The sequence below is a fragment of the Hyperolius riggenbachi genome, chromosome 9 (genome assembly GCF_040937935.1).
Source record: "Hyperolius riggenbachi isolate aHypRig1 chromosome 9, aHypRig1.pri, whole genome shotgun sequence".
NCBI classification, from domain to species: Eukaryota; Metazoa; Chordata; class Amphibia; order Anura; family Hyperoliidae; genus Hyperolius; species Hyperolius riggenbachi.
In genome coordinates, this window is record NC_090654.1 from 115,379,655 (window position 1) to 115,394,701 (window position 15,047).

At 45.7% G+C, this 15,047-nt stretch overlaps 1 protein-coding gene across 1 annotated transcript in view; it reads right to left on the bottom strand.

Moving 5' to 3' along the window:
• Positions 1 to 922: 922 nt before the first annotated feature.
• ZFYVE19 (zinc finger FYVE-type containing 19) overlaps positions 923 to 15,047 on the bottom strand; it is a 62,781-nt gene continuing 48,656 nt past the window's right edge. Inside the window, exons 9-12 of the mRNA XM_068253381.1 lie at positions 14,457 to 14,533; positions 12,324 to 12,443; positions 5,829 to 6,001; positions 923 to 1,528 (exon numbers count right to left, since the gene is read on the bottom strand). Coding sequence (XP_068109482.1) covers positions 1,450 to 1,528; positions 5,829 to 6,001; positions 12,324 to 12,443; positions 14,457 to 14,533 — 449 coding nt within the window. The 3' untranslated portion in view covers positions 923 to 1,449. The remainder of the gene's footprint in view (positions 1,529 to 5,828; positions 6,002 to 12,323; positions 12,444 to 14,456; positions 14,534 to 15,047) is intronic.

The following is a 15,047-nucleotide window of genomic DNA, read 5'->3' on the forward strand; positions in this document are numbered from 1 at the left end:
GCCAGCGGCAGCGCTACAGTGTAGTGTCCGCTGTGGTCTGGCTGGAGCCCGGGGCAGATGCGCTCCCACATAGGATATATGGGTAAAGCAGCTGCCGGCCTGGTATTATCAACTGCACAGACGTGCTGTCCACTTACTGCAACGGATTCCACGACTCCGTTGCAGCATGAGAAGTGGGAACGGCCCCTATTTGTAAAATAGGAGCCGTTCACTGTCTGTTTAGCGATAAGTGGACAACAATGTCCGTCCTCTGCTCTAGTGGGAACACATCCTAAATGACCTGCCCCCTGCAGAAAATTGGATTGAGGGGAAGAGACTGGGAACATATCCTAAATGACCTGCCCCCCCCCCCCCCCCCCCCGCCAGAAAAATGGATTGAGGGGAGGAGATTTAGTAGGTAATTATAACTTCCCATTACTAGAGGATAGGTGGACTGTGCAACATCCACAGGAGGTCTGATCTAACAGTGTATGGTTGTCATTAGTGTTCTAACTTCATATCCATAATCCACTGCCCTCTAGGCACTGCAGATATGAGGACTCTCCTGTTTGTATATAGGAAAAGGTTAGCCTGAAGCAGCTCAGCAGTGAATAATTCCTATTGCCTATAGGCATAACCGCTCTCACAGGAATATCCCATACTAAAGTGCTCAGATTGCTACATTTAGTCATAATCCGTAATTGTTCCCTTTCTTGATGTCATAATACATTACCAGGGGAACAATCTGAGAACATGAGTCAATCAAAACAATGTCAAAAGAGGAAAAGATGATGACAACAAGCCACGAGGTTTCTACACACAAAAACACAGCAAAACATACAAACATGTCTGCAATATGTCTGTCAGGATGGAGGAACTGTATCAACCGCTGAACAAAATCGGGAAGATTCCCTCTCTAGTCATTGTTCATTACTCAACAATATCAACAATATAACTTGACTTTACTGGAGCCAACAAGTTAGAATAGACATTTTTCTTCTCAGATATTGTCTTCACAGGGCAATAAGGAGACACAATATGTAATTTGTCTTACTGCTGTCGTGTTGCAGGTGATGAGAATTCATGTCCTGTCCCTGTGAAAGGGTCATCAGAACAAGAGAATAAACTTCAAGGTAGTCGTCACACATATTAATGTGGAGAGGAGAAGGGTCAGAGTCTTCTAATTTAGTGTACCTTAGCTCTGTCCTCAAGTATCCCCGGACAGTGCACGTTTTGTGGTAATCCACTGAAATAATAAATCAGCTCTGCTGAGACACGAATTACCTCCCCTGTGAATGTTTGGGGTTTCCTGCAAAACGTGCATTGTGGGCGGGTCCCTACTTAGAGGACACCCACAACAATTCACCTGACGTTGTCCAGGCATTAGCCATGTGACAAGTACCGGAATCGGTTACTCTGGTTGTTGATTTGTTAAGATGGCTTTGTGGAGATGCACTTTAAGTGCATTAATTATCTCCCTTTCTTCTTTTGTGGAGGGCGATACGCAGACGTCTGATGTTCCTTTCGGTCAAACTCATCATGTCCTTCTCTGAAATAGTGGTAAAAGGAGATATGAAAGTTATTAGAGTAAAGTACACATTAAAGAGACTAACAAAAATGTCATCCTTTTTTCTACTATCCTACAAGTTCCTAAACCTATTCTAATGTGCTCTGGCTTACTGCAGCACTTTCTACCACCACCGTCTCTGTAATAAATCAACTTATCTCTCTCCTGTCGCCCTGTGTCTGGAAGGCTGCCAAGTCTTCAGTGTTGTTGATCTGTTATGCACCCCCCCCCCCTCCAGGCCCCCTCTATGCACACTCCCGTGTGTGTTATTTAGATTAGGCAGCCTATCTGCTCTCTCAGTGAGAGAAGAGAGCTTTACAAGCTGGATAAATCGTCCTCTGTTAGGCTGTGAAAGGAGCTGGGCTGTCACATGCTGAGGAATTACAGACACCGGGCAGAGCTGTCTGCAGGAAGAAACAATCAGCCTGTCACTCTTCAGTGGATGATAGCTGCAGAGGGAAGAAGGTAAACACACAAATGCTTTCTTGAGATTCAAAAGGAAGGCTGTATACAGCCTGCTTGTGTATGGATGTATTTTCTATGTGTGGACATACTGTACATCAACCTACTTCCGGTTTTGGTGGCCATTTTGTTTGTTTATAAACACACTTTTTAAAACTGTTTTTGACTACTTTTAATGCAGCGGGGAGCGGTGAAATTGTGACATAGGGGAATAGGAGATGTCCCCTAACGCACTGGCATGTTTACTTTTGTGCGATTTTAACAATACAGATTCTCTTTAAGCACTACTTGAAAATCATAGTAACCAACATGAAGTAAATAGTGATTGTAGATGCAGCTGCTGAAGTCAAATTCTAGCGAACTAGTCTGCAAGAAAGATTTATTCACCTATGGAACGTTACTCAACAACCAAGGCTATGGAGCCAGTAGATGATTGGTCCATTTTCAAGCCGCATACCTTTTCATACAAAAATTTGCAAAATCCTGCCTCGACTCGAGAATTATTTGCATCTGAATGACCTTCCCTAGTCACTATTGCAACATCCAGCATAGCTTTTTAATATGTATTTTATTACATTACAAAAGAATAATCATTTTTATGTGAGCTGTAATTTGTTTAAACAAGTGCATTTGAGTGTGACACATGTAACTATTGTCAGCTCCTGTACCAATTCTACTTGAATGGGATGGCTGATAAGGTAGAGTTGTCCGCTTCCTGGCCAGGAGCTTTTTGTTCCCAAAGGCAGATGCTATCTTAATATAGCTTTCAAATTTCTAAACTTTGGCAGTGATGAAATGTCTTTTATGTAACATACATTTCATTAACAAGATTGTTATATGTAAATTAGAGGAGTCGGCGTCACGGAGTCAGTGGAATCATAAACTGAGGAGTCCGAGTTGGAGTCAGATGATTTTTTTATACCGACTCCACAGCCCTGTGAAAAACACACGTATACAAGAATGGCCCATACAGATCTATTGGCAGTAGGACCCCACAAGCATATTGCCATGCACAGTGCTTTTGTATTATATATGCAATACAGTATAATCTCGTTATGATAAACTCTGCTATAGTAAAATACCTCTCCAGGTACCGGCCAATCTACATTATAAGTCTATGGGAGCAACACCTGTATAGTAAACTCGGATATAATAAAACTGTTATCGTAAAAATGTTTTTTGGCCCCTACATGAAGCTGACTTTGGATATAGTAAACAGTGGGCGGTGCATGCATCATATGTCAATGTGAAACCCATGGTCGGCTGCTTTCTTCAGTCTGGTTGCAGGTGAGTTGATGCCTGATAACATTTGTAAGACAAGACGAATGGCACCAGCGCTGGATATACAGTACTGTTCAATAAGCAGCCTGGGGAAAATGAGGAATAATGTGAACATAAACAAACTTCCACTTTGCAATCACTGATAAACTTATCGTCACAGTCCTCCCACAGGATTGTATGCTCTTCTGTGTATCTCCTGGCAGCGTGTGAAGCACAGTACAGGCTTTTTTCACTTGTAGTGCAGATCAGAGCGGCCTACACACTGCAAAACTAAGGAGAGTGGAGAGTAGAGTGCTATGTTGCCTGCGCAGGTATTGGAGCCATACTGCATTAAAGATGCAAATGGCCCCAATACCTTTTCAAAAATCAATAAAAATTAAACTGTTAAAAAAAAAAGATGTAAATGGCTTATGATTGGCTGCGTTTTGAAGAGAAGCTTCATGATTGGCTCAAGTGTGAGCAGAAAGTTTTTAAGGACACGTCCAGCAAGTCCTGCCCACGGAGGTATCAGAGCCACTCACAGGAAGAGAGTAGCTACCACTATTCAGTGACGACTGCAATATTTAACCATTTCTGCCGCCCGGACGTGAAGCTCACGTCCGGGCGGCTGCTCTCGCCCGCGCTTTGGCGCACTCCCGCGTGCTGTCCCCCGGTAGCCCCGGGATCAGTGAACGGGAACATGGTTCCTGATCACCGATCCGTGTCTCCAGCAGAAAAACCGAAGCGCGCTTACAAGAGGCTTCAGTCTTTTTACATGTAAAAATTTCCGCATCCCCTTGTGCTTCCGCTTAGCGAGGAGGGAAAAAAAATTCAAGGTGGCCATCAGCCAAATAGTAAAACTACATCTACATATTTTTTACATTACAATTTACACATATAATAACATTAAAAATTAACTGTTTATTTCCAACACACCAAAATATTATCCAAATAAAATGTTTAATTGGAAAAAAAAATTACAATTAAAAAAAATAAAACATAAATAGTTACCTAAGGGTCTGAACTTTTTAAATATGCATTTGAAGGGGGTATACTACGAACATTTTTTAAATCATAAGCTAGTAAATAGTGATGGATGCAAAAGGGAAAAAATGCACCTTTATTTCCAAATAAAATATTGGCGCCAAACATTGTGATAGGGAGAAAATTTAAATGGTGACATAACCGAGACAAACGGGCAAATAACATACATAGGTTTTAATTATGGTAGCGTGGATTATTTTAAAGCTATAATGGCCGAAAACTGAGAAATAATGAATTTTTTCCATTTTGTTTCTTATTAATCCTGTTAAATGCATTTATAAAAAAATAATTCTTAGCAAGATGTACCACCCAAAGAAAGCCTAATTAGTGGCGGAAAAAACAAGATATAGATCAATAAATTGTGATAAGTAGTGATAAAGTTATTCGCGAATGAATGGGAGGTGAAAATTGCTCTGAGGCATAAGGTGAAAAATCCCCGCGGGCTGAAATGGTTAAGGAGCCCTGGATACTGGACCAGTGATTTGTCCAGCCTGGCTATGCAGCCTTAAAGGAAAGGTTCAGGGAGGGTGGGTAAAAAAATAAAAATCAATTTCCACTTACCTGGGGCTTCCTCCAGCCCGTGGCAGGCAGGAGGTGCCCTCGCCGCCGCTCCGCAGGCTCCCGGTGGTCTCCGGTGGCCGACCCGACCTGGTCAGGCCGGCTGCCAGGTCGGGCTCTTCTGCGCTCCAAGGCCTGGAACTTCTGCGTCCCACGCCGGCGCGCTGACGTCATCGGACGTCCTCCGGGCTCTACTGCGCAGGCGTGGGACGCAGAAGTTCCGGGCCTTGGAGCGCAGAAGAGCCCGACCTGGCAGCCGGCCTGGCCAGGTCGGGTCGGCCATCGGGAGCCTGCGGAGCAGCGGCAAGGGCACCTCCTGCCTGCCACGGGCTGGAGGAAGCCCCAGGTAAGTGGAAATTGATTTTTATTTTTTACCCACCCTCCCTGAACCTTCCCTTTAAGATATACTTAAACATGTAGTTCACTAAATGTGCAAGTGCTTGTACTGTACCTTCAGTGGGAGGACAAGGTTTGCAGCAGAGAATGTACCAAGGCATGCTTGGCCATTTCTAGGACAATTTCTGATTTTGTAAACTTCTGATATAGTAAACCATGTTTACTGGTCCCTTGGAGTTTAATATAAGGAGATTAAACTGTACAATGAAATGCACAATGTGAATGCATCCTAAATGAGCAGAGAGTCTATAAAATTGTCAGTCAAACCACTATTGTCATTGTTTTAGATAAGTCAGAAATGCATACTTAGCCTCTAAAGTTGTTAATTTCACCTGATCATATGCAACATTGGTCTTTTCTCTATGGCTACAGTGGCCAGTGTTACTTTAATATGTGATGGTTAAGACAATTTAGCTATCTCAATGAAGGCAATAATGGAATAAGTTTGTGTGACCAGTGTTAACACCACCCACTTCAACTTTAATCTTCGAGAGTATAAAGTTGTCCTGATAAAGAAACCCTACACTGGTTGGGATTTACCGGTAGTAGTTGCAGCCATTACCTGAAACATCGTTTACAGTAGAGATCATCATCACAATCATGGCAGCGCAGAACAGCATCCTCATTACAGATACAGCACCAGGGCAGCTCATCCTCATCACTATCTGCTTCTTTGGCTTTAACAGTTATGCTTCTGGTGGGCAACTTCTGTGCAGGCACTTTACATTTTGAAGCCTATTGAAACAGGTGAGGAATAGTTAAATCTACAATTTGTTCAGATCTATCACTGATCTCCCCCGACTTCCCCAGCCTCTGCAGACAAAAACATCAGTTCATTACATGCATCCCTCTCCAATTGTAGTCCAATTCTGTGTACCAGGGCCAGACTGGGCTGCCGGAAGCTCAGGAAAAAGCCCGGTGGCCCTTTTAATTACACAGTGACGCCACGTGACGTCAGCGCCCCCGAGCACTGCAGATCCAGCCTTCGGGCTGGGAACAGGAGGGGGCACAGTACAGGAAGGAGGACCAGCGTCGCAGCGGGGAATGACTTACTACTTCCTGGTTCCAGCTCTCCATAGCGCTGCTCTGGTCTTCTGCATTGTCCAATCCTGCTCTCACTGTACTTCCTGTGAGAGTGTGATTGGACAACGCAGAAAAAGGTCCCCCCTCCCCGCCGCTCTGTACCCACCGCTGCTCCTCCTTCCAGGCTACTGGGGACACCTATAGACCTGGCTACCTAATCTGGGGACACCTATAGACCTGGCTAAATAAACGGGGGGCGGGGGGCACCTATAGACCTGGCAAAACTGGGGACACCTATAGACCTGGTTACCTACACTGGGGACACCTATAGACCCGGCTACCTATACTGAGGACACCTATAGACCTGGCTACCTATACTGGGGACACCTATAAACCTGGCTAACTAAACTGGGGACACCTATAGACCTAGCTAACTAAACTGGGGACACCTATAGGCCTGGCTAACTAAACTGGGGACACCTATAGACCTGGCTAACTAAACTGGAGACACCTATAGACCTGGCTAACTAAACTGGGGACACCTATAGACCTGGCTAACTAAACTGGGGAGACCTACAGACCTGGCTACCTATACTGAGGACACCTATAGACCTGGCTACCTATACTGGGGACACCTATAGACCTGGCTACCTAAACTGGGGACACCTATAGACCTGGCTACCTATACTGGGAATACCTATAAAGCTGGCTACCTAATCTGGTGACACCTATAGACCTGGCTACCTATACTGGGGATACCTATAAAGCTGGCTACCTAATCTGGTGACACCTATAGACCTGGCTACCTATACTGGGGACACCGATAGACCTGGCTACCTATACTGGGGACACCTATAACGTGCTACCTATACTGGTGACACCTATAGCTAACTACCTATACTGGGCACACCTATAACGTGCTACCTATACTGGTGACACCTATAGCTCACTACCTATACTGGGCACACCTATAACTTGCTACCTATACTGGTGACACCTATAGCTAACTACCTATAATGGGCACACCTATAACTTGCTACCTATACTGGGGGCGCCTATAGCTAACTATGTATAATGGGGACACCTATAACTTGCCACCTACACTGGGAGCACCTATAGCTAACTACCTGTATTGGGGACAACTATACTCAGGCTCTAGGCCCTTCATATGACACTTGCTTCAGGCCCTGCATACTCTAAGGCCGACCAGCATTGCTGGCAGTAGCACCCAGCAAAGCACCCAGCCTGCCCCAGCCAGCACTTGCTACCTAATTCTGATATATATGGGCACATGGCTACTTAATTCTGTTTTCTGGGGAACATGGCTACTTCATTTTTGTATACAGGGCCCATTTGGCTACTAAATTATTTTATTTTGATGTACCTGGCTATTTATTTTGTTCATTGTAAGGCACATGCCTACTTATTTATTTTATCTGGAGGTGTGTGACTAAATATTTTTATTTAGCGGCATTTGACTACTTGATGAATTATCATGAGGCAAGTAACTACTTGATTATTTTATCTAAAGTTTATCTGGTCAGATCCACTCTCTGTGAAAAACACTGCTACTTATTTTGTGCATTTTTGGGTCTGCCCATGAGCCATCATGATCACTCCCATGTCCCAGTGTATGGTCACACCTCTTTTTTTTTTTTTGCTGCGCACGCCGCATGTGGCCTTCTCCCTGTCATGGAATGCCCTTAGAAGAGCTCAAAATCTATTCCCTACCATTGTCATAGTCCAATGTCCTGCGCAAAATGTCTAAAATACATGCGTATGTGAGCCCAAAATGGGGTGGGTTGGGGGGTAGGCCCCAGGATGAAATTTTCCTGGTGGGCCCTTAGTGTCCTAGTCCGACCCTGCTGTGTATGAAACACCACAAGGCTACCCATTTTCCTCCTAGCACAGTTTTTTCTAGTGGACTGGGGGGGGCGTTAGTGATTGTGAAATTGCAGGAGAAATCTCTAGAATGAGGAGGTGACCTGGCATCAGGGGCGAGGGGTGGGGATGAATCCAGCTTCCGCGCTGTAGGTCTGCCCCCTTGCATGTGTGCCAGTGTAATTCCGATAATACAAAGCACTGAATGGTGCTGAGGGGAAGTGTTAGACTTAGACACTTTGATTCTCATAGGGGGAACGCCATGCCGGACTAGATTTGGCAAAGTCGCTTCTAGTGACAGCCCAAAAACTGCCCAAATAATATTTATATTATGTGGTACAGTGGCTGAGGATAGGGTCGGCTGTGATCAAAGTGTCGGACTTAGTAGGACACTTTGATCTGAAGGAGCTGACACTGAGCCAGATTTTATATGTCAACAGCACCATCTAGCGGCAGCCAGTTTTCCTAGGTCAAACTATGTCCTTAAAGTGAACCTGAACTCTTGCACTGGACAGAAGAAAAACAGAGATATGCAGCCTGTATGCATTTAGCCTGTCTGATTCCCCCTCATCTGTGTCTAATCACAAGTTGTAATTTAATCCCTCAGCTGTGTCAACCGACTGCCATGGCAGATAAGCTCATTAGAAAGCACAGGATGTTAACAATATGTCTGCTTCCAGGAAAGCAGGTAGTAAACAAACTGCAGACTTATTGCAGGATTTGTATTAGCTGTAACAAAAAACGTTTTTCTTTGAAGGTTATTATGCAGTTGCCTATATTTTATAGCAGAGAAGCAGTTCTGAGTTCAGGTCCACTTTAAAGTAAACCTGAGATGAACTCGGCCGGGTATTGCGCACGTGCGGCCCGGCCGTGAGCGGCTCATTATGCTCCTGTCACCAGGAGAGTTCTGTGTCTGCACAGTACTACTGCACAGGTGCAGAACACTCCCAGGCACAGGAGTGTGACAAGGGAGCCCGCGCGGCTGGACTGCATCTGCGCCGACTGGCGAAATTACTGGGCCGCCTAGCGGAGGAGGACAGCGAGAGACCGATCAGCCTGAAGGGATCAGGAGGAAGCCCCAGGTATGTTTACATTTTTTTTTCAGCTTCGCTTTAAAATAACTTTTCAGCATTTTGCAATTGAAAAAGCATCAAAAAATATGTGAAAAAGTATTAACATAATTTTCAGTATTTTTATCTTGTTTGCTGGTGGTTTAACCACCCTAGCGTTCTGGACGAGCTGAGCTCGTCCAAGAAAAAGTTGCTGTTAGTGTTTAGGACGAGCTCAGCTCGTCCAGCGCTGTCCCCACTCACCAGCGTGCACAGCGTGATCTCCGCCGCCTCCTCTGTGCTGCTGCGGCTGCTGCGGGGCTCCCTCTCCCTCCTGCTGGCTCTGATCGCCGGCGCCAGGCTCCCCAGGCTCCTCCGATCCTCCGGTCCCCGCTCCCCAGGCTCCCCCGATCCTCCGGTCCCTGCTCCCCTCCTCTCCGCAAGCCTACGGAGATCCGGCAGTCAGGGAAGATGGCGTAGCCCAGCCACTTCCTCTGACGCCGGCTCCTGCGCCCCCTAGTGTCCGTCGCGGCGACAGCATCATTGGATTACATAGGTACACAAACTCTATGTAATCCAATCATGCTACTGTATTTCAAAAAGTTGTTTGCACAAACACAAACACCTGTCAGCTCTCAATAAAAGCCCTGAACAGTTACTGGCTCTCCCTCTTTCAGAGTCCTCAGCGTCCAGTGTTAGTCTGTTTACAGCTATCATCTGTGATTTCTGTGCGATTTCTGTGCGATTACTGCTTTTTTCCAGCCTTAGCTTCGTTCATATTACTGTCAGATTGCGTATTGCTTTCCGTCTTTTTCAAGACGCTGTGATCCCTGTGCGTTTGCTTTTGCTGGTTTTTTTTGTTTTTTTTTTTTGTCGCTGCTCGTGACCCCGTACCCTGCTTGGGGTCATGGCCTCGTCCTCCCGGAGGCGTGTGCGTGACGAGGAGTTGTTGGATGTCCTCGAGGCAAGCGACAGCGAAGACGAGCTCCTAGAGGAATCGACAGACAGCGATGTTCCCGGTAACCTGTCTTCGGAGACGGAGACCAGTGATGAGGAAGCCGAGGAGCCAGTGACGGTCGCACGCACCTGGTGTGAGCTGGGGAGCCCCACTCAAGCTCCGCCACCCAGGTTCCCCTTCACAGGGGCACCCGGGCAGAAGATCGCGTGCGACGAGAGTCCGCTGTCCTTTCTGGAGCTCTTCCTGACTGATGACGTCATCCGCAAGATTGTTGAGGAGACGAATCGCTATGCAGCGCAACATCAGCAGGGATCTTCTCTACCCAGGTTCTCGCGGAGCAGGAAGTGGGAACCTGTGACCAGCAACGACATCTGGGTGTTTCTGGGGCTCGTCATCCTCCAGGGAGTTGTTGGTAAGCCGCTGCAGAAGTGGTACTGGACCACTAATAAGATCCTCAGTACGCCCTTCTTTGGATCTGTTATGTCCGAGCCACGGTATACCCTCATCATGAAGTATTTGCACTTCGGAAACAACGAGGAGTTTGATGAGGCCACCCATCCCGCACCCAAGCTGAAAAAAATTTGGGACATATACCAGATGATTGTTGCGAACTTCAAGGCTGTGTATGTTCCAGATCGCGACATCACGGTTGACGAAAGCCTCATGGCATATAAGGGGAGACTGAGCTGGGTGCAATTTATTGCCTCAAAAAGGGCACGCTTTGGGGTGAAGTCGTATATGCTCTGTGAGGCCAACTCCGGGTACATCTGGAACTCTGTAATTTACACGGGCAAAGGCACCAAATTTGCCCCTCAGTTCAGCCAGTTTGGGTGTGCCACCTCCTCTGTCCTAACCCTAATTGAGCCATTGCTGGATCAGGGGTACTGCCTGACGACAGACAATTTCTACAGCTCCCCTGAACTTTTTGATTACCTGGTCCAGCATAAAACCGATGCCTATGGTACCTTGAGGGCTAACCGTCGGAATCTGCCGCCGGCCTTTTCTGCCAGGAAGCTGAAAAAGGGGGAGGTCGTTGCCTGGCAGAAAGGCAAAATGATGGCTCTAAGGTGGAAGGACAAACGTGATGTCTGTGTCCTCAGCACTATTCATAATGCCGAGACTGTCCGCACCACCAACAGGAGTAAACAGGAGGTGGATAAACCCAAAGCCATACTGGATTATAACAACACTATGGGGGGTGTGGACAGGGCTGATGGAGCCATGACTTTCTATCCGGCTGTCCGCAAGCAGCAGCGGAAATATTATAAAAAAAATTTCCGCCACTTACTTGAGCAGTGCTTGTGGAATGGCTATGTGCTCTACAAGAAAAGGTGTGTAAGGCCTGTACCCCACCATGACTTTGTCTGGCAGCTGACGGAAGCAATCTGCACGAAGTACCCCCCACCAGAGTCAACATCTAGACCGGGGCGCAGGGCATCATATGTCGTGAATCCGGCACGGCTTTCAGGGAGACACTTTGTGGAGTACTTGCCACCGACCCCACAGAAAGCAAACCCTACAAGAAGGTGCGTTGTTTGCTGCAATAAGAAGGACAAGGATGGCAAAAAGATGCGGAAGGAGACCCGCACTTACTGCCCAGATTGTGACGTGGCACTTTGCGCATTACCATGCTTCAAGATCTACCACACTAAAGAAGTGTTCTAAGGTACACTTGTAGCCTGTATAATTTTGTTTCTGCCTTCATTTATTTATTTCTGCATTGATTTATTTATTTCTGCATTTTCTTTATATTTCTGCATTGAGGAAAAATGCAAGGTATTTCAGTTAGTTATTCATAAATTTTATTTTATTTTTGACAAGAATTAGTGTTTGACACTTTTATTATACTCAGAATGTATACTAAACTCTTGCTTGGCTCATTTTGGTAAGTTACAGGAAAAAAGGTGCTGAAAATTAAATGTACCGCTTTTTGCACAGAAATCCTTGGGAATCAGAACGCCGAGGTGGTTAAAAGGCATTTTATTGATAAGGTGTGAAAAATATCACCTAAGAGAAAACTGGGGAGTAAAAGTTAATTGCATACGGGCCAAAGTGCAGTAAAAAGATGCTTAACCTTCTCCACGCTATCTGAGAAATGACTTGGTTGGAGCCAGGTATAAGAACAGACCAAGTATTACCCACTTACCCCTTGTGAGGACGGCTGCTTCTTTCCTGCTTGAAGTCCTCTGCTGCCGTCTACAGCTGTGCGTTGTTCAGGGAGAATGTTGTACCCACTTGCTTCATCAAGGGCATTTTCTTCAGCCAGCTGTGGGCAATTCCATACAACAATTATAGAACAGGACAGAACAGCTAAGGTATGAAGAGTTTAGACTGTGCATTTACTGCTAGCATAACGAAGTCTGAAATTTTAGGGTTGAGGAGTGGCATCTCTAGTGCAACTCAATGCAATTTGCAAAACTATTTCACGGCAACTGTCTGTGCCGTCGGGAAAAGGATAGATGCAGGAAAAATCAATAGACAAGGTTGTTAAAACATTACAGTATTTAATCTTAAAGGAGTCATCAGGCTATTTATCCAACCCCCCCGATCTACCTAAATGGGGCTTCCTCCAGCCCCTTGCAGCTGACATGTCCCACGGCGCTGCTCTAATCTCAGCCGCCGGCGAGGGGTCCCCGACGGTGTCTCGCCAGGCCATCCTCTACTGTGCCTGTACGAGCGACGCTGTCAATCAAGTCCATGTTGTCCGGACTTTACTGCACAGGTGCAGAACTACTGTGCAAGCGCAGTACAGTTCGGACAACGTGGACTTAATTGACAGGGGCGCTCGCGCAGTAGAGAATGACCTCGAAGTCAGCCTCTGCACTGGCTGGGACCCCAGGCCGGTGGCTGAGAGTGGAGCTGTGGCGTGGGACATGTCAGCTGCAAGGGGCTGGAGGAAGCCCCAGGTAAGTAAATCGGGGGTAGGATAAATAGCCTAATGACTCCTTTAAAAGATGAGGGGGAAGATTATACATTGTTGGGTCTTCCTCCAGCCCCCCTCCAGGCTTATTGCTTCCTCACCGTCCTCCTCCACCTCCTGGATGTTCTGCAACTGACCCCGAAAATTCCTCCAGTCAGAGACAGTCGGTGCAGGCGCAGTCCCGTAGTCAGGAGCTTTCTGCGCCAATGGGGGCAACCTAGCCGTGCATGCATAGTACGCCCCGGACCGGTGGACTTTCCGGGCCTTTTGCAGAAGATCCAGGAGGCGGAGGAGGAAGGCGAGGGAGCGATAAGGTTTGACGGAGCTGGATGAAGCCCCAGTTATATACACTCCCCCCCCCCCCTTCATCTCAGGTTTACTGTAAGTGTAACTTTTTTTATGTTTATTTTATTTAGTACTGAACAAAAAAAAAAAACTGTACAAAATGGTATAAGCAGGAATGTGGTTAAAAGTAACATATGGTTCAATGATCTGCTACTGGAAACTGTTCAAAAAGTATACCAGAGACTGAGAAAAAAAAAAGGGTTTTTTTACCTACCTGGGGCTTCTTCCAGCCCCATAGCATTGTGAGTCCATCGGTTTCCACTCCAGCCTCTCCATTGTGCCACTCCAAAAGCTTGCTGACTGGACCAGTTGTGGGCTGCTGTGCATGTGTGGACCCTGCCACGCACCTCCTCTATCACGGACCCACTGCCAGGAGTGTTCTGCCAGTGCGCAGAAAATTCCTGGCCATGAAAAATGCGCAATAAAGGACGCAAGGTTATCCATGCACAATAGCCCGGGACGGGTGATCTTTTGGAGGGCACAATGGAGCTGACCTGGAGGAAAGCGAGGGGCCGGTAAGGCCATGGGGGGCTGGAAGAAGCCCCAGGTAAGTAAAATAGAACGTCTTCCCACCATCTCCAGTTCACTTTAAAGGTGGCCACACACGACATAACCAAAATGTTCATCATTCCATGTGGTTTTTTTTTGGGGGGGGGGGGGGGGTTAAAAATGATTGATTATATACAAAAGGAGGAGGATGCTTTAAGCACACACAAGTTCTAAGTACACTTTAACGTGTAATACAGAGGAGTGCTGCTATGCAGTTTCCCTATTTGTTGACTGTGCATTGAGAACTGCATTCCAGCCCCATTATTTAGTAACCCATCTTTGTTCATGATTAGAATTGGGGAGGTGGAAAATAGTAAAGTCAACTTTCAAGTAACTTTCAAGCAAAACAAAACCTTACTGAATGGTGAAGATCTAAATACATGTAACCATATACAGTATTTCGTACTACAAATGCTCAGTATCTTCTAACATTTCCCTCAGAGATAACAATGTTTAGAGTCTGACCTGTTTTAGAATCCTCTGAATGCCTTCTTCCTCAGTTTCTTCATCACTGTCAGGTAATTTGATGTTTTCCACAGTCACTATGAATAGAAAATGATACAACAAATCTAAACTGATGTATGACACGGTTTATATAGTTACAGTACTTAACAATAACCAGAAGAAAATGGATTGTTGTATGAACAGTCAAGCATTTTTCACATGACACAGATATGATAACTTCTAGACATTTAATTATTATGCATGACCATCAAAACCAAAGTGTAATTATGATCTGATATGCCAAGTTGATCAATCCCTATCCTATTGAAATTCAATTGGCTAGAAATCAATTTCTACTTCTCAATAGGTTTCAGCAAAAAATCTAACAAGCATCATCTAAAGCGATCTAATGCTGAGAATACACCATGAGATTTTTTGAAAGATAGATGATTCGATACATAATTTCCAACATGTCCGATCGGATTTTCGATAGTTTTTCTGATCAATTTCTCATAGAAGTGAATGGAAATCAATCAGAAAAATCAGAAAATCGATCGGATGGTAAATCTGCTGAAAAATCTCATTGTGTCTTGCCAGCATTACAAGTATCAT